The 20,620-nt window shown below is 58.4% G+C and overlaps 1 protein-coding gene across 4 annotated transcripts in view; it reads left to right on the plus strand.

Annotated features, from left to right (window-relative positions):
- The window catches only part of SGSM2 (small G protein signaling modulator 2), a 37,506-nt gene extending 18,701 nt beyond the window's left edge, over window positions 1-18,805 (plus strand). Inside the window, exons 3-24 of one of the 4 annotated variants that reach the window (XM_052657172.1) lie at window positions 135-297; window positions 545-706; window positions 977-1,044; window positions 1,144-1,289; window positions 1,555-1,689; window positions 2,165-2,289; window positions 2,677-2,744; window positions 2,878-3,038; window positions 3,205-3,331; window positions 4,881-5,015; window positions 9,873-10,026; window positions 10,779-10,843; window positions 10,948-11,093; window positions 11,554-11,682; window positions 11,912-12,094; window positions 14,111-14,488; window positions 14,698-14,822; window positions 15,233-15,315; window positions 15,459-15,568; window positions 16,178-16,274; window positions 16,822-16,989; window positions 17,205-18,805. In XM_052657172.1, the coding sequence (XP_052513132.1) occupies window positions 135-297; window positions 545-706; window positions 977-1,044; window positions 1,144-1,289; window positions 1,555-1,689; window positions 2,165-2,289; window positions 2,677-2,744; window positions 2,878-3,038; window positions 3,205-3,331; window positions 4,881-5,015; window positions 9,873-10,026; window positions 10,779-10,843; window positions 10,948-11,093; window positions 11,554-11,682; window positions 11,912-12,094; window positions 14,111-14,488; window positions 14,698-14,822; window positions 15,233-15,315; window positions 15,459-15,568; window positions 16,178-16,274; window positions 16,822-16,989; window positions 17,205-17,293 (3,017 nt within the window). In that variant the 3' untranslated portion in view covers window positions 17,294-18,805. The remainder of the gene's footprint in view (window positions 1-134; window positions 298-544; window positions 707-976; window positions 1,045-1,143; window positions 1,290-1,554; window positions 1,690-2,164; window positions 2,290-2,676; window positions 2,745-2,877; window positions 3,039-3,204; window positions 3,332-4,880; window positions 5,016-9,872; window positions 10,027-10,778; window positions 10,844-10,947; window positions 11,094-11,553; window positions 11,683-11,911; window positions 12,095-14,110; window positions 14,489-14,697; window positions 14,823-15,232; window positions 15,316-15,458; window positions 15,569-16,177; window positions 16,275-16,821; window positions 16,990-17,204) is intronic. The other 3 variants (XM_052657173.1, XM_052657174.1, XM_052657175.1) reach the window with 3 other exon arrangements.
- The last annotated feature ends 1,815 nt before the right edge of the window (window positions 18,806-20,620 follow it).

Genomic DNA, 20,620 nt, shown 5'->3' on the forward strand with positions numbered 1-20,620 from the left:
AAGCCTGAACTGCACGCCCCCAGTCCTCGCCCGGGGCAGTCCTCGCCTCTGTGCTCCCCACAGATATGAGGGAGGGGGTGTTCTCCCCGTCGCCGTCTTGCCTAGGCTCAGTTGCCGTCCCCTCTGTGGCCCAGGTGCGGTGGAGGCTTGCCTCCTGCATCAGCTGAGGCGCCGCGCTGCCGGCTTCCTGCGCAGTGACAAGATGGCAGCCCTGTTCACCAAGGTGGGGAAGACGTGCCCGGTGGCCGGGGAGATTTGCCACAAGGTGCAGGAGCTGCAGCAGCAAGTGGAGGGCAGGTGAGCCCTGGGCCGGCCCCGCCCCGCCCCTCCCTCCTGCTCGGTCCATTTTCAAGGGCCTCTCGGGTGAGGGGCCAGACTAAGGGTGGTGGTGAGGGGGTGGCCCTTTCATCTCCACCCCCTCCTCCCAGTCAGTCCTCTGGGTTCTCATCCTGTGGCACCAGACTCGGCTCCCAGAGCCACCAGTCTGCATTGTGGCTTGCCCCCCAAGCCCTCACACTCCTGGAGCCCACCTCTCTCTTTGCAGGAAACCCTTGGCAGGCAACCAGGAGACCCTGCGGAGACAGGGCTCTGCCAGCGGGAAGGCCCCAGCCCTCAGCCTGCAGGCCCTGAAGCACATATGGGTGCGCACAGCGCTGATCGAGAAAGTGCTGGACAAGGTCGTGCAGTACCTGGTGGAGAACTGCAGGTGACTGCGCTTCCCTGAGACCCGCTCCCCACTCCCACCCTGGTGCCTGACTGTCCACCGTGATCTCTAGGCATGCACCATTCCCTGTAGCACCCCGAACGCATGGACCACCCCAGGCCACCCACGAAGCTCAGCCCTTGTGGACTCATTGCTGCTTGATTACTGGACATGGATTGGGTCCTTGTGTGGACGTGTTTCCTTGGTGAGCTTGACGGCCCTGGAAGGAGGCCCGGAGCCCTGTGGTCACTCTGTCTGTTTCTTTCCTGGCAGCAAGTACTACGAGAAGGAGGCGTTACTGGCAGACCCTGTGTTTGGCCCCATCTTGGCTTCTCTTCTAGGTAAGGATGGGATCAGAGAGGCCTGTGCTGGCCCACAGCGGGGGCTCCAGGGCAGGTGCCAAGGGGCCACCCCCGAGCTGGTGGTCCCTGTCTCCACAGTGGGACCCTGTGCCTTGGAGTATACCAAGCTTAAGACAGCTGACCACTACTGGACCGACCCCTCTGCTGATGAGCTGGTCCAGAGACACCGTATCCGGGGTCCCCCGCATCGCCAGGACTCTCCCGCGAAGCGCCCAGCCCTAGGAGTAGGTGTCCCTCTTCCCACCCCGTGCTCACTCAGGGTGGGCCTCTGGGCCTGTGGCGAGGGCAGCCAGCCTATGTGCTCCTGGCAGATACAGGCGGTAGCGGCCAGCCCAGGAGAGCCTTCCCTGCACTGGCTCTTACGTAAATGCCAGGAGCACAGAGCTGGTCTGAGGCCAAGAGCAAACTGGGGACAGGCAAGACCCTCGGGGTCCTTGGCCCCCAAGCCAACCTCCCCGGACGGGGGCCAAGCCGTGACTTTGTGCACAGATCCGAAAGCGACACTCAAGCGGCAGTTCATCGGAGGATAGGCTCGCCGCCTGCGCCCGCGAGTACGTGGAGTCGCTGCACCAGAACTCCAGGGCCCGGCTGCTCTATGGCAAGAACAACGTGCTGGTGCAGCCGGTAGGGCAGCCGAACGCCCCCCACCTCTCCCGCTTCCTGAGGGGTCCAGACCTCCAGCCACATCCAGCCCTCCCTTCAGAGGCTTCATTTCACACGCCTCACGCCCAGCCTTGAGCTGTCACGAGCCACAGTGGCATCGGCTCCAGCCCACTGAGACCAGGAATTCCTTCCGGGGGCAGGAATGGCCGCCAACAGGCAGGGGGAACACCCAGCCTGGGTATCACTGACCCGGACACATCTGCTAGCCAAGAGGCTCACGGGGCAGAGGTAGTGGCCCCAGCCAGGCAGGGAAAGGAGGTGCCCACATCTGCAGGGGGCACATGACGCTCCTGCTTCCTCCCGGTCCCCAGGCCCAGACTCTGCGATGGGCCCAGTCTGGCCTCTGCTGAACCCACCTGGAGCTCCTCTTCCACAGGCTATCAGGAGCCTCTCAGGCCCTCATCTTCTCTGTCCTCTGTGTGTCTCCTGTCTGTAGAAGGAGGACATGGAGGCTGTCCCTGGCTACCTCTCCTTGCACCAGTCTGCAGAGAGCCTCACTCTGAAGTGGACCCCCAACCAGCTCATGAACGGGACTCTGGGGGACTCTGAGCTGGAAAAGAGGTGAGGGCTTTGAGACCCCCTCCCGGGAGTCAGGGAAGGGAGTGGGCACGTGCTCCCTGGCGGAGAGGGCATGGAGAGACCCAGCCTGCTCCAGGGGGCAGACCTCACTTCTTACCCAATGCCAAGAATTGCAGGGAGAGGCTGCCTGGAGAGGTTCCCGGAATCTCTCAGACCGAGCCAGGCCTGGGCACAGAGAGGTTTGTCTGAGCCAAGTTCTGGGCAGCTGCGACTGCCAAGCTCTCTGCTACAAGGACAGCACGGGGCCCCGGGGGACACGGCTGGCCGAGGTCGCTTCTCAGCCACAGTCGCGCTATCTGGATAGTCTCACGGCGTCTCGGCGGGGTGGCAGGTCTCGGGCACAGTGACACCAACCTGATTCCTCTGCAGCGTCTACTGGGACTACGCCCTGGTCGTGCCCTTCAGTCAGATCGTCTGCATCCACTGCCACCAGCAAAGTGAGCCTCCCCTGTGCTGGGCGCAGGGGTGAGGGGAGAGACGCCGCGCGGCCCACGGACCTCCTGTCCCCCTCCCACCGCCCTCTGGCTCTGGGCCCTCCCCCCAGCCTCACTGGTGCACATTCACCCCCAGAGAGCGGCGGCACACTCGTGCTGGTGAGCCAGGACGGCATCCAGAGGCCACCGCTGCACTTCCCGCAAGGGGGCCACCTGCTATCCTTCCTGTCCTGCCTGGAGAATGGCCTTCTGCCCCGAGGGCAGCTGGAGCCCCCACTCTGGACCCAGCAGGGCAAGGTACCTCCGGGTGAGGGGACGTAGGGACTGGGTTCTCTCCTGCCCCTCAACCCCCGTCCCCCATCCTTCCCCACATGGAGCTCTTCGCACCAGCCTAGGGGTCTCCTGCATCAGACCCCACCCAAGGCAGACTGACCACCCACCCCACCCCACCCCACCCCTACAGGGGAAGGTGTTCCCTAGGCTACGGAAGCGCAGCAGCCTGCGGTCTGTGGACGCGGAGGACGTGAGCACGGGGCGAGCGACCGACTACGTGTTCCGGATCATCTACCCTGGCCACAGACATGAGCACAGTGAGTGTCTCAAGCCTCGCTCAGGAGGAAGGGGGGCATGCAGCATCACCTGGGGCCAGGGTGGGGGGCAGCCAGCAGGGCCCGGCAGGGCCAGGGTGACCCAGGCAGGTTGTCGCTCAGCCTCGCGCGGGACCTGTCCCCCAACAAATCATCCCTCTGAGAAGTAGCCTCTTGTCTATCTAGCTGTCTTCTCACTTCGTAACCCCAGGTCTCTTGGCTCAGAAGTCACTGCTCAGTATTTTGGCCATCTTTTCATGCCCTGCCCCAGGGGAAAAAATGTGATGAGACTAGAAATAGAAGGTGGGGAGCTCTCCGTTTCGCCTCAGCCTGCCGCCTGACCCCCATAGGGAAGCCTGGGTGCTGGGTCAGCGCTGCCTTATGGGTGGTTTGTGGGTGAAAATTGTTCTCTGGCTCTGCTCTAGCCAGGCCTCTCCCCAACCTGCCACTGATGCAGAGGCAATAGTGGCAGTCAGGGGCATCTAGGGTGAGGTTTGGAGCTACAAGGGGCCTCTGGAAGCCGGGAGTTGAAAGCCGGCTTTGTTCTCGTGGGTTATTGCCCCACCCGGACGTAACCCCTTTGGGCCCCAGGGGGCTGATCCACAAGCATCTACCAACTCCTGAGCTCCCTTTCTGGTCAGAGCACCGTGGTGAGCATCACCGACACGTGAGCACTGGGCACTGCCCACAGGTTTCTCCCAGCTAGACTCGCTGAGCTTGGGGGCAAGGTCAGGGAATGTGCCAGCCCAGAGCACGTATTTGCCAGCCAGACCACCTGCTTCCAACATGCGCTAACTCATACCAACAAGTGGTTGACCAGTGGTCTCTGTATTAGTGGACAGGCTGTACAGACTGCAAACACACAGCCACAGCGCGAGTTCCCGACCAGTGTGGAGGGCAGGAGGTGTGGGGCCCCTCCGCTCCCAGGTGCGCCTGCCGAGGAGGAGACGCAGCTTTGGCCAGCCGTGTCTGCCGGCCTGGCACTTAATCTCGGGCTCTTGCTCGGCTCAGCTGTTGCAGCTTCCACTTGCCCTCTTCAAGGCTTGTCATTTCCCAGCTGCGGTCACCTCAAGGAACAGAAGCCCAGCGGGGTGACTCTTGACTTGGGCTCTCCGAGAGCAGCTCCGGAAAGGCCTGGGAAGGTTGGATTTTCAGTCTGAAGAGGGGGATTTTAGGGTGACATTCAGATGTGGTTCAGACTGACCACAACACAAGCCGAAGAAAGACAGAGATCCATCTGCCAACACTCGTGCCCGGCCTCGGCTGTGCAGGGCTGGGGAGCCCGTCTTTCACTACCCCGACCGCCCCCATCAGTTCTCGCTTCTGTTCTTCCTAGAGAGGGCATCCTTCAAGAGTGAGCTCTGTAGCTGCCTCCCGGCCCTCACTTTCTTCCATCCTTTCCCCAGTAATTCATCAAAAGGCTCTCCGGTCCCCTCTTCCACACCCTGCAGGCTCAAGGCGACCCCAGACTCTGTAAGGAGGGAGTCTGGACCCTCCTGCCCTGGGACCAGGGTCCTCACGCCTCTGCGTCTCTGCTGTTCTCTTTGAGCAGTCACTATTAACTACCACCACCTAGCGGCCAGCCGCGCGGCCTCGGTGGACGATGATGAGGAAGAGGAGGATAAACTACACGCGATGCTCTCAATGATCTGCTCGCGGAACCTCACAGCTCCCAATCCGATGAAAGGTTTTTATCCCTCCCCGTCTCCCTGATCCACCCCTTCCTCCCGCCCCGCCCCAACCCCCTGGGCCCATGTGCCACCCACTGCAGGGGCTCAGATGGCAGTGTTGGCATTACAGGACTTGCACCCAGGAGGCAGATCAGGGAGGGTGGAAGGAGGTGCAAGCCAGAGGGACAGGACCAAGAGCAGCCAGCTCTGGGTTCCCCATCGAACCTGTGAGGGGAGGCTTCCCACCCGAGAGGGAAGAGATAAGAGATTCCCTGGTAGGAAGTCTGATTATCTGGTTCCTTCCTGGGAATGAATGGCTCTCTGAGCCCTGTTCCTGCTCCGGGGGTGGGTCATGCTGCTAAACCCAAGACGGTGTCTTTCTCTCTCTCCCACTGTCTGGAAAGACAGGCCAGTGCCTCTGCCTCCCGACTGAACGTGAACAGGACGGAAGAGCAGGCCCCTCCTCGGCAGGGCTAGGGGCTGGACAGCTCATGGGGACAGGAGTCACCTGTGGTCAGGGGAGGGGTTGGGGCCACCATGGAAAGAGACCCAGGGCTCAGTTGACCCAGCTAGCACTTTAGCATGAAATCTAGAAATATCTGTGCCAAAGATATCAGACCGCTGGTGTTCCCGCCCTCAGGGACCTGAGTGCAGGGTTACAAAGACCCCTTTACTGGGAATGACAGGGCAGTGCCCACAGCTTCTCTGGCCACCAGTCCTCTTGGGGCAGAGCTTGACTGGTGGAGAGGCACTGGCTGGGGGACCAGCGAGGCCCAGGTCACGGTTCTGCAGGGCTGAGGTCCCCTTTCTCAGATCTGAGAGGAAGCATTCCCATGCCGCAGATTCACTTCTTTCTTTTATTTTTTCATTAAAAATATATATTGTGTCCATATAGGAGCTAGTGGAAAAATCTTCATCTCTATCTCTTTTCTATACTCCGCACGTGTGCTAAGTAAGTCACTTTAGTCATGTCCGACCATAGCCCGCCAGGCTCCTCTGTCCATGGGGATTCCCCAGGCAAGAACACTAGAGTGAGTTGCTATGCCCTCCTCCAAGGGATCTTCCTGACTCAGGGATTGAACCCGAGATTCATGTCTCCTTCATTGGCAGGCGGGTTCTTTACCGCTAGCTCTGCTTGGGAAGCCCTTTCTGTTCTCTAAGAATGACCAATTAAATATATAAGCGCCAACATTTTAGGAGATGAGGGTGGGGTTTATACAACAAGTAGGAAAAGAAACTTGAGACAATCCATTGTCCAGGATGAAAGTCAGCCCGTCTCTATTCCATCAGACCTTAATGCAGACATGGAACCCTTTGATTCTGTTGCCCCACTGCAGGGGGCTTGATTGCTATTCACGGTCACACTCACCTGCAGACAACATAGCCAGAGCTTTGAGGTCACTAGATTTCTATGAAATACACACGCGCGCACACACACACACACACACACACACACAGAGTTTGTGAGGCAGATTGTTACAAAAATATCTTCCGGTTTATTATGCCTCCCTGTATGCACTTGAACAATTCCCTACCATTCTTTTTATTTATTTGTTTTTATTTTTTAAACGATTTACAATGTTGTGTTACTTTCAGGTACACAGCAAAGTGATTCAGTTTTGTATATATATTCTCTTTCAGATTAGTTTTCATTATTGGTTATTGTAATATTGACTGTAGTCCCCTGTGTTATACTGTAGGTCCTTGTTTATCTATTTTACCTATAGTAATATATGTTAATCCCAAACTCCTAACTGATCTCGCCCCCCAGCCCCAGAGTAATTCCTTCTCCCCTTTCCCTGCCCCTACACAGGGAATGTGAGGCTTCCCTCATAGCTCAGTTGGTAAAGAATCCGCCTGCAATGCAGGAGACACCGGTTCAATTCCTGGGTCAGGAAGATCCGCTGGAAAAGGGATAGGCTACCCACACCAGTATTCTTGGGCTTCCCTTGTGGCTCAGCTGGTAAAGAATCCACCCGCAATGCGAGAGATATGAGTTCAGTACCTGGGTTGGGAGGATCTCCTGGAGAAGGGAAAAGCTACCACTCCAGTGTTCTGGCCTAGAGAATTCCATGGACTGTTTAGTCCGTGGGGTTGCAAAGAGTCGGACATGACTGAGCGACTTTCACTTCCAGTTTCACAGAGGGTATTCAGGAATATGCGACACTCTCATTATACAAAATTCTACCAAAGAATCCAGTTCCTGAGCTTGGCCGCCACACCTGTAATGGGCAACCCAGTCCATGGCCTAGAACACGCCTGGCACACCCTCAGCCCAGCCCCTGGCTGTCCTCTTACCCACCAGGTCCCTGCCCTTGTGCCTGCCCCCTCTGCCAGCCCTCCAGTGGGACCCCCTCCAGGCCAGCTGGTAGGAACTGGGAGACCCTCACTCCCCACATTGGTCGCCTGCACTGGGCCTGCCACTTGGACTTTCCGTGCAGACCTGTGCTTGGTGCTGATGCTCATTTCCAGGTTAGCTGACTTGGAGCAGTGTAGGAAGGCTAGTGAGGAGAGTCAGGGAGCCCCTTCCCACCCCACAAACGGTAGTCAGGCTGAAGGCTGGGGGTGTCCCAGTGGAGCCCCTGTTTGGTGGTCGTGGAGATGAGGAAGCCATCCTTAGATGCTCTGAGAACTGAGGCCTCCAGGGTCAGAGAAACTCAGAGGGTCCAGGGGCAAGGGGGCTTGTCTGAGCATCCTCCTGGGGAATGCAGGGGTCCGGCCAACCCAGTGTATAGCCCCCGACCCCAGCCCTTGAGAAGGAGGGGGTGTGCGAGCAGTATCATCAGGTGGCTGGGGGATGGCATGGGAGCCCCACCTCCACTCCAGTCCATAATGACAACACTGTTGAGTCCATTCTGCCAGCCGTTGCTTTCCAGGCCTGCGACATGCTTGACTTGTGCATGTGAATCAAGTGGCGGGGGTCCAGACCCTCCCCTCCCTCCCCCTCCTTCCCCCCCTCCTCCCCTGGCTGCCTCCCCACCGAGCAGAGATGCTGTTCACTCTAATTCTGCTCCAGGCCAGGCACCTTTCACTCGGAATCTTAGGGGCTGTGGGGTTCAACCACCCTAATTGTTTCGCTTCAAACTTTCCTCATGCTCAGAGGAGAGAGTCTGAGTCAAAGCTGGCCCAGCGGACCCTCCCCGTCTAGCCTGCTGCCCCTTGCCCAGTCACTCCAGAGCTCCGGCTGTCTGCACTGGGTTAATTCAGAGATGCAGTGTTCAATGCTGGCTGGCTCAGCTCCTTCCTGGAGAATTAAGGTGAAGAGCATTGGCCCAGGACACTTGCCTTGGTTGGGCCCTGCTCTCGGGCATGCGCTCGTTTTCCTGTGTGCCCACCTTCTACACCTGGCGCACCCCCACACCCTGCCTGCCCACCTGCCTGCTGCCTACCTGGCTGGGCCCTCTGCCACCCTCCCCTCTCCCCTCACCAATGGGCGTCCTCCTGCCTGCCTGCCACAGGGGCCTGATCTGGGCTCCTGCCCCATCCCACCTGTATTTGTCCCCTCCTCCTCCTTCCCAGAATCTCAGGCATGGCTTGCACCCCTCCCTCCCAGAGCCGCAGCCCCCCCACACACACCCAGTGTGTTCCCTTAATTTGCCTCCGGGTGGAGCTGAAGGGCCAGATATCAAAAAATCCCAGCTATGGATCTGAAAAGAGAGTCCCCGGGGCCCAGACAGGGCCGCCTCTGAGGGGACTGGAGGGGGTCAGCTTACTCCTGCTCGCCAGAGCACGCCCAGAGCTGGAGTCTTCCCCAGACTCACAGCAGCCCAGGGCCCAGGCTGAATGTGCAGAAAGAAACTACTGCTTGAACAAAGTCTCTTTATCACACACACACACACACACAGCACTCTTCCTCTCTCTCTTTCCTTGTCTTCTTCAGGCTTCTCGGTCCTTTCCCTCCCCCCGGCGTCTTTTCCTGGTCCTTTCACTTTCTGCCCTCATGACTCTGCTTCATCTTTGTGGCTCACCGGACCGTCAGAGTCCCCCCCCTCCCCCTCCCCTCCCACCCACCATGAACAGTGCCTGCCCCACGTGGGCCCTTGAAGCTCTCAAAGTTCTTGAGTTCTGATTCAGACTAGCTGGGCTGGCTGAGGAGGCTTGGTCTGCGGTGGTGGAAACATGTCCAAGGAGCTGTCTTCTGCAGCACGTTCTTCTGGGTGGCGGAACTGTGTGGGAGCTTTGCCCTTCCTGCCAGCTCACCTATGTGTTTGCAGGAGGCCACTGCGCCAATGGCAGTCGGGCTGGGCAGGGACAGAGAACTCACCCACTGCTGAGCTGGCAGCAGGGGCACCTGCCCAGGCAGAGCACACTGCTCCTCCTTAGCCACTGGCCACCAGGTCTAGAACCCTCAGAGGGATGAGGTCTGTGGACCCGGACTGGTGGCTCAGGGGTCCTTCAGGGACTTTGATCAGTGGAGACTCCTGGCATGGGAATGTTCAGAGATCACAGTGTTCCAGGCATCTTCCTGCAAATCCAAGAGTTTGCTTAAGAGGACCAGGCTGAATCCTGGCAGGCCAAGCCAGCTGGCAGCATTTTCTTGTTCCTTCCCTTTCTTTCTCCTCCCTCTAGAAAAACAAGTGTCTATCCCATCGCTCATAGCACAACCGAGAGGATAGGCACAGTCATCCATGACTCAGTGAAAGTACCGTATCACGCTCAGAAAGCCCAGGTGGGAAGAGTCAGGCACCCTCTCTCTCTCTCCACCACCTCCATCTCTGGGCTCTGGACCCTGGGCCAGGCAGGCACCACCCCTGTGGTTTTCCACCAAAGGGCGACTTCATGCTGCAGCTCTGGGCACAGAGGTGGGCATGCTGCAGGGTGCTTGGGGGAGGAGACCGGCCAGGCCCTGACCATGGCCCCCTTCCCGCCCTCAGATGCTGGCGACATGATAGAGATGCAGGGCTTTGGGCCCAGCCTGCCAGCCTGGCACCTACAGCCCCTGTGCAGCCAGGGCTCCTCCTGCCTCTCCTGCTCCACCAGCAGCTCCCCCTACGCGCCCCCCAGCCACTGCAGCTGTGTACCTGACCGGTGAGTGGGCCTGTGTGCCCGAGTGCATGTGTAGGTCTAGGCCCATGTCACTTGCCTGACATGGTCTTGAGTTGAACGTACCTGGGTTTTAATTTCACTTTTGTTCCCCACGTTGCTCTGCCAAGTCACTGAGTCTCTCTGAGCTCCTATGTTTCTGAGCCTCAGTGTCCTCATCTGTGAAATGCTGATAATACCCCCTGTTCCCTAAGGTGCCTATGAGCACTGAGTGAGGTATACAGTGCACATGAGTGCCCAGAGCTGTGCCTGGCACCGGGCGGGTGCTCGGTATCTGGAGCTCCTCTTCCCAGGTTGGACCTGGATCCCGCCTTCAGGCTGACATCTGAGGATGCTTCAGCAGGTGTCTGGGCATTTGCTGTGTTACCAGGAACAGTGTGTGCATGGCATTTGTGAGAGGGGCATGTGCCCACCCTTGATGCTTTCACTGACTTCATCCTAACCCTGTTACGCCTGTTGACCCTCAGATGGCTCTCTCCATTTATACACGAGGACACCAAGATGTACTAACGCAAAGTTAGTTGGCCAAGATCCCTGGGGTGGTTGGGGACCAGGCTGGGCCCCCAGCAGCTCTACCCAGAGTAGTTGGCAAAGCCAGGGAGCCCTTGACATGTTCCTGGGCTGTAGATCCTGCTCCCTGCACCACCCAAGCCCCTCACCTGCCCCCTGAGCCCGAAGATCCTGCCTTCTCACTCCTCCCGCCAGAGGAGCAGCCCTGAGTCAGGCTGATCCCACAGGTTGCCCCTCAGGCTGCTGTGTGAGAGCATGAAGAGGCAGATCGTGTCCCGGGCCTTCTACGGCTGTGAGTGTGGGGTGAGGTGGGGCCGCCAGGGGAGGGGCCAAGGGTGGGGGCGGGCACCGGGACACAGGGTCACAGCCTCCCGGCTCCCCCTCCGCCCTCTGCAGGGCTGGCCTACTGCCGCCACCTGTCCACGGTGCGCACCCACCTGTCAGCACTGGTGCATCACAACATCATCCCGCCCGCCCGGCCCCCAGGGGCCTCGGGGGGCCTCACCAAGGACGTGTGGAGCAAGTATCAAAAGGACGAAAAGGTGCGCACTCTGGGGTACCAGGCTCTGGGGTGGCTGGCAGGAGGCCGCGGTGAGAGCTGACCACCGTGCTCTGTGAGTGGCTTTCACAGACCAAACGGGCGTTCGGGTGAAACGTGGTGCAGGCTCGGAGGGGACAGGCCAGGACGGGTGGCCTTGGAGTACGGGGGTCACGGTGGAGTCTCGTACAACCAGGCCTGTGGTCTCCATGGGAAAAAGATCAGACAGGGAGTCCTCTCTGCTTCTGTGTGACTCCACCGCCCTGGGGAGCGCCTCTGCATCTCTCCAGGCTCCTTTCCTGCCCTGGGGGGGTTGAAGTAGACCTTCGTCCAGCTATGGCCTAGGGGGTGCGGTGCCGGGATGTGATGGTCCCAGAGCCGTCCAAACCATCCCTGGCCCCGGCTCTCCAGGGCGTGGGGTCGCCTGGCTGGCCCACACAGTCTTGCCTCCCTGGGTCCCTCAGAACTACAAGGAGCTGGAGCTGCTGCGGCAGGTCTACTACGGAGGGGTGGAGCGTGAGATCCGCCAGGACGTCTGGCCGTTCCTGCTCGGCCACTACAAGTTTGGCATGAGCAGGAAGGAGATGGAGCAGGTGAGAGGGAGGACGGGGGCACGGGCGGGGAGCCAGGCCAGGGGAGCCGGGAGGTGGGGGCGCCTCAGAAACCTTGGTCTCTTCCCAGCCTGAAAGAAACAGGGCAGAGTGGCCCCTCCATCCTCACCCCCGGGCCCGGCCCGAGTCTCCGGCTGTCCTGGGAGGACGGCCACCAAAGGGGGCCCGGTGCGCCCCTCCCCCCAATGGTCACGCTGTGGTCTGAGCACAGGTGGACACAGTGGTGGCAGCGAGGTACCAGCGCGTGTTGGCGGAGTGGAAGGCCTGCGAGGTGGTGGTGAGGCAGCGGGAGCGGGAGGCTCACCCGGCCACGCTCACCAAGTTCTCCTCGGGCAGCAGCATCGACAGCCACGTGCAGCGCCTTGTCCACCGAGACTCCACCATCAGCAATGACGTGAGCCCGAAGGGACCTGGAGGCCGGGGGCGGGGCGGCCAGCACTGCAGGCCTGACCTCTGGTGCTCGTGCTAGTGGGCAGCGGGGCCCTGGAGCACGCCTCCACGTGTCCGTGTACTCGCTTCCTTCCACTGAAAGATGGGATGACGGTCCCCCTGCTGCCCACTCCTCTGGCTTGTTGCAGGAATAAATGACATGGCGCACTGTGTTCTGTCCTAATAGACTAGCAGAGGAGGGTGGATTTATGGGGGATTAGGGAGGCCCTCCTTCTCTGGGGCTTCCCTGGTGGCTCAGACAGTGAAGAATCTGTTTGCAATACAGGAGATCCAGGTGTGATCCCTTGGAGAAGGAAGTGGCAACCCACTCCAGTATTCTTGCCTGGAGAATTCCATGGACGGAGGAGCCTGGCGGGCTGCAGTCCATGGAGTTGCAAAGAGTCAGACACGACTTAGCGACTAATACTTCAACACTTTTCCCTCTTTGTAGAGAGACCCCAAGGCTAGGAGTGGGCCTCCCTGGGCTCCAGCCCTAAGTCCACTAGTGACAGGATGAGTGACTTCTCCGCCCATCTCTGGGGCTCGGCGGCCCCTCTCAGCTCCTCTGATTATAGAGGCTTCTCCTGGAGCTGAGACTGGGGGGGGGTGTGTACTTGGAGCAGACCCATCTCATAGAGTTGGCCATGAGAAGCCAGTGCAGAGCCTGTGTGGTTCTTCCCACATCCCCCCCTCACTTTCAGATGAACATCAAATCCCAGTCTATGGCTGCTGGGCCCAACTAGAACTGAGAAGTTTCCGTTTTCAGGACATTCTTCTATTAACTTCTTTTTTTCCTTAAAGACTGCCTCTCTAGATAATGTATATTCTTGTTCCTTAACTCCTACTAACCGAGCACTCAAGTTGGAGCGAGACTTAAATATAACTGCCAAGGCATCCTCTCCTTTCCACGGTCTTTGTCTGAATCCCATGTTTGTGAACAGATTCTCTGTCTGCTTTGGGTTTTGTTAAACTCCGAGTCTGAACCAGGGCCCCAGCTGCTTAGCTTGTGGACACAAGTAGCCTTTCTCTCAGGCACTAACCCAGCAGCACTTTGTACTTCTTGCCCAACGTGAAAACTCCTTTTAAGCATCCCTTCCCTCCATAATCCAAATAGAAAAAGGAGACAAAACCGTCCACATATGTCTCTTCTTTTCCTTGTGACTCGTCCGTGGGAGTGTGTGGACCATTCCCAATCAGTAGAACGTGTCTCTTTTTCCTTCTTCCTTCTCCTCAGCTTATCCTCAGCTAGTCTAACTGATGCGGTACTTGCTAGAGAGGTTTCCTGCTACTGCTGCTTCCCTGGTGGCACAGAGGTTAAAGCATCTGCCCGCAGTGCGGGAGACCTGGGTTCGATCCCTGCATTGGGAAGATCCCCTGGAGAAGACAATGGCAACCCACTCCAGCATTCTTGCCTGGAAAATCCCACGGACAGAGGAGCCTGGTGGGCTACAGTCCATGGGGCAGCAAAGAGTCCGACATGACTGAGCGACTTCACTTTCACTTTCTACTACTGCATGCTCAGTCCTGAAAACAAAGAAGAACTTGTTTTTCCTAACACCTCCAATCTGCCAGGTCCCTGGGCTGCCCCAGAGGCCACACCACGACACTGTGGAAGCTGTCCCGGCCCGAGGCAGCCCACGACGTCTGTGTTTGTAGAGGATCACTTACTCACACTGGCCATCGAGTGTCCAGGCCTCCATCCCTCTTCTTCCCTTCACACTTTTTCTCACCAACGTGAGGCCAGATGGGGCTGGAGACGGCATTTTCACGTTTTCCCAGAGCCTGGTCGGCTGGGTCGGGGCTTTGGGGGGTTGCTTGGCACCCCCCTGGGAAGGGTGCTGGGGAGCCATAGAGTGGGGGTGGGGATGTGAGGAGAATTCTGTGTCCCTCTTGGTTCTGAGCCTGGAAGAGAGGCTGAACTGAGGGTGGTGCTGGAGGGCAGGCATGAGCCCCGCTGTCTTCACGCCCCCCTCTCCAACAGGTGTTCATCTCTGTGGATGACCTGGAGCCTCCAAGGCCCCCGGGCCCTGAAGACCCCACACCAGAGGCTGAGCCGGGGGTGGAGGCTGGGCCCACGGGCACAGCCATGGTGGGGCAGCAGTCAGTGGAGTTCGACTCTCCAGACTCGGGCCTGCCTTCCTCCCGCAACTACTCGGTGACCTCGGGCATCCAGTCGAGCATAGACGAGGGCCAGATGGGCTTTGAGGAGGAGGACGGTGCTGGGGAGGAAGGCTCCGCCGGGATGGTCCCCAAAGCCCAGGTCTCCGAGCCCCAAGAACCCGGCCAGGAGAAGGCCTTGCAGGCCGGCGAGCTGGAGGCCGGGGAGGAGCTCGCGGCCGTGTGCGCCGCTGCCTACACTGTATGTGCTCGTTCCCCAGGAATTGGGGACCCCGGGGCGGACGGTGGGGTGGCCTGGACTGTCCTGGAGGTGGGCACCGAGCCCCTCCCTCAGCAGGCCCACAGGACTCAGTGCTCCGAGGCCCTTGGCTCCCTGCCTTCTCTGTGTTCCTTTATTCGGGCATCACCTTCGGCCCCTGACTCACCCCTGAGGGCCCACCACTCTTCCAGATAGAATTACTGGACACCGTGGCCTTAAACCTTCATCGCATAGACAAGGACGTGCAGCGATGTGACCGCAACTACTGGTACTTCACACCCCCCAACCTCGAGCGGCTCCGAGACGTCATGTGCAGGTGCCACTGGGGGCCAGGCTGGGCGGGAGGCGGGGACCCTGCTCCGTGCAACATTAGGTCCGGCAGCGCCCTGCTCCCCTGCCCTGTCCCCGTCTCATGACCGGCTCCCTATGTCTGTGTGTCCCCCCTCCTGTCATTCTTGAGGCCTTTCAGATCTCAGCTTTAGCCATGCTTCTCCAGGAAGCCGCAGCTGGTCCCCACCAGCACGTTGGGGGTGGTGATGGCTTGTCCATTCTACCCGAGCACCTTGAGAACAGTGGCTATGGATGGTTCAGTATAGCACTCCAGTGCTTCAGGGTGGAGGAAAGGCTGACCTCTGGGTAGCTGACTGGTCTAGGGGTCGTCTCCCCAGGAGTCCCTGTGGGGAGGGGAGGACAGTGCATAGCCACAGAGACTCCCTGGTGTTTCAGCTACGTGTGGGAGCATCTGGACGTGGGCTACGTGCAGGGCATGTGCGACCTGCTGGCACCTCTCCTGGTCGTCCTGGACAATGGTGAGGCAGGGCTAGTGAGATTGGGCCTGGGCCGATCCAAGCTGGGGAAAGGAACAGGGGGATGGTGTGGTCTGCATGGACTGGGGGGATGTGAGCCAGCTCTGCCCCCCTCCCTGCCAGCCTCACACCCACCTCCCCCACAGACCAGCTGGCCTACAGCTGTTTCAGCCACCTCATGAAGAGGATGAGCCAGAACTTCCCCAATGGGGGTGCCATGGACGCCCACTTTGCTAACATGCGCTCACTTATCCAGGTGAGGTCTGCAGCGAGCGGGGGCGAGTGATGGGGCAGTGCTGGGCTTGTTCATTACCCATGGGAGTGCTCCCAAAATGTGTTTTATGTATAAGCTTAGTTTCTTTCATTAAAAAATAAAGACCAGGAGAAGGAAATGGCAACGCACTCCAGTATTCTTGTCTGGTAAAGTCCATGGACAGAGGAGCCTGGAGGGCTGCAGTCCATCGGGTTACATGACTGAGCATGTGTGCATGAGGGTGGAGGGAGATGGGCTGTAGCAATAAACTGGTAGAACTAAAAAATAAGTAAAAATAAAAGCCCCAAACTCCATCATTTTCAACCTTACCAGTCAAAGAGGAATGTTGGCATATGAATGCTTATGCTTGTGAACGTTCTGGGGAGTAGTGTGGTCAATGATGAAATCACCCAGAAAATGGCATCATTCCAGAGAGGACATCCCAGAGAGATGGATGGGGCCGCAGGGTGCAGCCCTGCCCTGGGAGGGAGACAGGAGGGGCAGATGCAGCTGCTTGGGGGGCACCCGAGGGCCCTGGGGGTTGGGAGTACAGGGCGCTGGGGAAAGCGCCTGCACCCATTCAGTCTAGCGCCCTTTCTCCATTTAAACCAGATCCTGGACTCAGAGCTGTTTGAACTCATGCATCAGAATGGAGACTACACCCACTTCTACTTCTGTTACCGCTGGTTCCTGCTGGATTTTAAGAGAGGTAAGAGACGGGCTGGAGGGCGGGCCTGGGGTCGGGGCAGTGGGACCTCCCCAGGGTCACTGGTTCTCAACCCACACCGCAGTGTAGAACCCCTCCAAGGAGCGCTGGGCCTCAACTAGCCCCGGACTTAACTAAGTGTGGTGACTTTAAAAGCCATCAGGTCAATCCACAGTGCAACTGGGGTTGAAAAGTCACCCAAAGGCAATGGTTTTCAGAACTGTTTTCAAAACAAGTCTTCCTGAGCACCAAGGTCTATAGCAGTAGAGCTACTCTAGTGTGACGTGGCCTCCGCGGAAGGTCAGGGTACCGGAGTCGGGTGCGACTTCGGGCAGGAACTACACGAAGGTGGGCGGGGCTTACCCAGCTCCAGTGGCGCGATTGGGTAGCGCGCGGTACCTATAAGAGGAAGGGCGGGGCCTTGCCTGGGAGCCAACCTCTTCACCTGTTCCCACGGTGGACCGATCCCGGGACCAGGGCCCTGGAGCTCTGTCTTGGCATGAGGCGACCCGTGGCGGCCAGGCCATCTCAGCCCCCTCGCCATCCCCAGAGCTGCCGTACGAGGATGTGTTCGCTGTATGGGAGGTGATCTGGGCAGCCCGCCACATCTCCTCAGAGCACTTTGTCCTGTTCATCGCCCTGGCCCTGGTGGAGGCCTACCGAGAGATCATCCGCGACAACAACATGGACTTCACCGACATCATCAAGTTCTTCAACGGTAGGAGCCACTCAGCGGTGCCGGCTGCCCCAGCACGGCTATTGAGTGGCGCTTCCACTCTCAGCCTGGGCCGGGTAAGGGGTGTCTTAGGAATACTGGCCCGGCCCATAAGGGAATGTTAGGAGTCCAGATGGAAATACAGCCGGGTGGGTGGACCCCGGGCTCCTCCCAGACTGCAGCCCCCACCCGCCTTCAGCTATCCGTGTCTCCCCCAGAGCGGGCCGAGCATCACGACGCCCAGGAGATCCTGAGGATTGCCCGGGACCTAGTCCACAAGGTGCAGACGCTCATAGAGAACAAGTGAGGCCGCGGCCAGGAGGCAGCCCCGCCAGAGCCTGGGCTCCCTGTCAGGGGCCCCACACAGCGAGGTGCAGGGGCGGTGCAGCCAAGACTGCCCCAGCCTCCAGCCCCCGCACCTGCCCCACTGTGTTCTAACAAAGTGCTTGTGAGCCTGGGATCCGACTCCGGGCAGTGCCGGCCCCGCAGGGCGATGCAAGGGCCAGAAGGCCCTGAGGTCAGGGCTGGGAAGGGAGGTGTCAGCCTCAGGGACTGACTGCCTTGGGGGACACCTACTCTACTCCCCTCCCAAATTCCTGGGGACAGCCCCACTGCCACTGGCCTACTGAGCCTGGACAGCTCCCCGTGGCCTCACTGGGGCCCTGTAGAGTTAGGGCTGTGGTTGCCTGCGCCCCAGCTGGGTGGGTTGAGGGGACCCTGGGCTGTCTCTCTTCTGAGCGTCCCTCTGCAGCCCCAGTGCCTGTGCACACACCAGCCCCAACGGGGGCAGGCGGAACAGCTGCCAGTTTGGGTGTGTGTCCTGGATGCAGGAGTGTCCTGGGCTGCAATCCCAGGCCTCCCCCGAGACTGCGGGACAGCCCAACCTGGGCCCTGGTGGGAACGGCCCACCTTAGCAGCACTGCCACTGCCTCTGGCCACCCGAGGTGACCCCGCGCACCACCCCCCGCCCCCGCCACCCCCGTGAGCCTGCACAGTGCACCCACGTGTATCTGTGCAGTGTCACGCAGCACCCTGCTCCTGCTTCGTGTGTTAGATGCATTCCTGAACTGTGTGTGAGTGGTGCTTTCGCCAGCAGAACGGCCTGGAATGTGGCAGAAGCACCTGCATAGGAGCCCCAGGGTGATTCTTTTAAGGAGGCGATCCTTTCACGGCCTCCTCTCAGGAACAGGCTCTGGAGCCCCAGGCAGCCCACCATCTGTCCCCTGCATCTGCTGAGTCCCTGAGGTGGAGGGGAGGGTGCTTGGATCTCCCCAGCCTGTTCTTGGCAAGAAGCAAGGCTCGCTCTTCCTTCCACATGCTTCTCAGGATGCCGAGAATGCTAGAGACCCAGGAACCCCCTTGGAGGAGCCTCACTCACAGAGGTGCTAGGGGGGCCCCAGCTCCTGACCCCAGGCAGGCCTTGTCATACTGCTTGCTTCGTCGTCCCCAGTGCCCCCCTCGTCAGTACACGCAGGATGGTCCTTGTTCTGGGGCCAGGAGGCTGCTCTGCCACAGGGGCTGGGCCTGCCCAGCGATCACTGAGGTCTGGAGACTTCCTGCGTTTGAGAAACATGGGAAAGAGCCCAGCAACCCCTCTGCATCCCACACAGTCACCCCAGCCCCGGGCACTGCACAGCCTGTTTAGGGGCAGCCTGCCCCATTGCCCATCCATCGTCCTTGAGTCCTTGGCCTCCACCAAGCATGGTGGCCGTTGTGTGCCTGCCTTAGTGACTCTGGTTTTGTGAGGAGCAGAGTGTGTATGTTTTTTGGCTCAGAAACTATACTCTTCAGTGTAACAGACCAATAAACACAGCATTTGGCAATGCTTGAGGCTCTGGTGGCTATTTGTGGGCTGGCACTGGGCAGTGAGTGACTGTGTGTGCTGGGGAATTCTGCAAGCTCCACAACTGAACGCTAAAGAGGACCTGCTCCACAAGGCCAGGATGGTGAATAAAAGAGAACCAGGATTTCCAGAAGTGAGGGACCCTGGTGGTGGAGTGGTTGAAGGTGAGGGCCAGACTCTTAAGTACCTGGAGAGAACCCTTGGGGGAACCCTCACCCCAGAGCCAGCAGTCCTGACCAATGGCCTCTCCAGCCTCTGGATGCATGTGGGCCCCCGCCCGCCCTCCTGACTGGCTACAGATGAGCTGGAGCTCAACTGGGAATCTACAAGACCTCCCAGTCCCTCTAGCCGGTGGGAAGGGACCTGCCCCTCTGGCCTTGGCTCCTCCTGCCCACTGAGCACTGTCTTCCAGATGCCCGCTTCACGCGGGAGTGGGGAGGAAGGTAGCGGCAGGAGAGGCCAAATGCAGTGATGGATGGAAAGAGCTGGGCTAAGCAGCAGCTTCCTGTCTGTCTGCCACCACCTCAGGGGCCGGCCTATCACCCGTAGTTCTGGATATCGGGCTGCAGTCACCAGCACGTCGTCTGGTGTAGAGGACACTAGCTTTCTGGGGATTAGGGCCTGCTGTCAAATCACTCAGCGTTGTCCAGGTAAAGAAACGAGCTGACACCAGTAACTCTGCGACCAGGACCTTATAAATAAGCCCCTCAAGGGAACCATTCCCCACTGCCAAGCTGACCGTGTAGCCTGGAGTGATCAGAATCCCCTTGCTATAACATCTATTCAGGTAAACACTCTTGCCAATGTGGGTATAGACGGAATGTATGGGCCATACTCAGTCTCGTCCGACTCTGTGACCCCATGGACTGCAGCCTGCCAGACTCCTCCATCCATAGTGATTCTCCAAGCAAGAATACTGGAGTGGGTTGCCATGCCCTCCTCCAGGGGATCTTTGCAACCTAGGGATTGAACCCAGGTCTCCCGCATTGCAGGCTGATTCTTTACCGGCTGAGCAGCAGAGAAGCCCAAGAATACTGGAGTTGGTAGCCTATCCCTTCTCCAGCGGATCTTCCCCGACCCAGGAATCAAACTGGGGTCTCCTGCATTGCAGGCAGATTCTTTCCCAGCTGAGCCACCAGCGAAGCCCATAGAGGGAATATATCTCAACATAATAAAAGCTATTTTTGACTAAGCCATAGCAAATATAATACTCAATGGTGAAAAGCTGAAAGCTTTCCCACTAAAATCTGGAAGAAGGATGCCCACTCTCACCTGTTCTATTCAACAGAGTATTGGAAGTCCTGGCCACAGCAATCAGAAGAAATTTAAAACATATCCACATGGGAAAGGAAGAGGTAAAAGTGTCATTATATGCAGATAACATCGTAACTATATAGAGAGAATCCTAAAGACACCACACAAAAATTCCTGATACATTCAGCAAGGTAGCAGAGCACAAGATTAACACACAGAAAGCTGCTGCATTTCTTTACACTAACAATGAAATACCAGGAAAAAAAATCCTCTTAAAATTGCATCAAAAAAAAAAAACAAAACTTAGGAATAAATCTTACCAGAGGTGGAAGACTTATATGCTGAGAACTATAAAACACTGATAAAGGAAACTGAAGATGGGTCAAAGAAATGGAAAGATACGCCACGTTCGTGGATTGGAAGAATTAATATTGTTAAAATGGCCATACTAGCCAAAGCAATCTATAGGTTTAATGGGACTCGCTATCAAGTGTCCCAGGACATTTTTCACAGAACTAGGATAAATAATCCTAAAAT

This window comes from Budorcas taxicolor, chromosome 19 (genome assembly GCF_023091745.1).
Source record: "Budorcas taxicolor isolate Tak-1 chromosome 19, Takin1.1, whole genome shotgun sequence".
In the NCBI taxonomy this organism is placed as follows: domain Eukaryota; kingdom Metazoa; phylum Chordata; class Mammalia; order Artiodactyla; family Bovidae; genus Budorcas; species Budorcas taxicolor.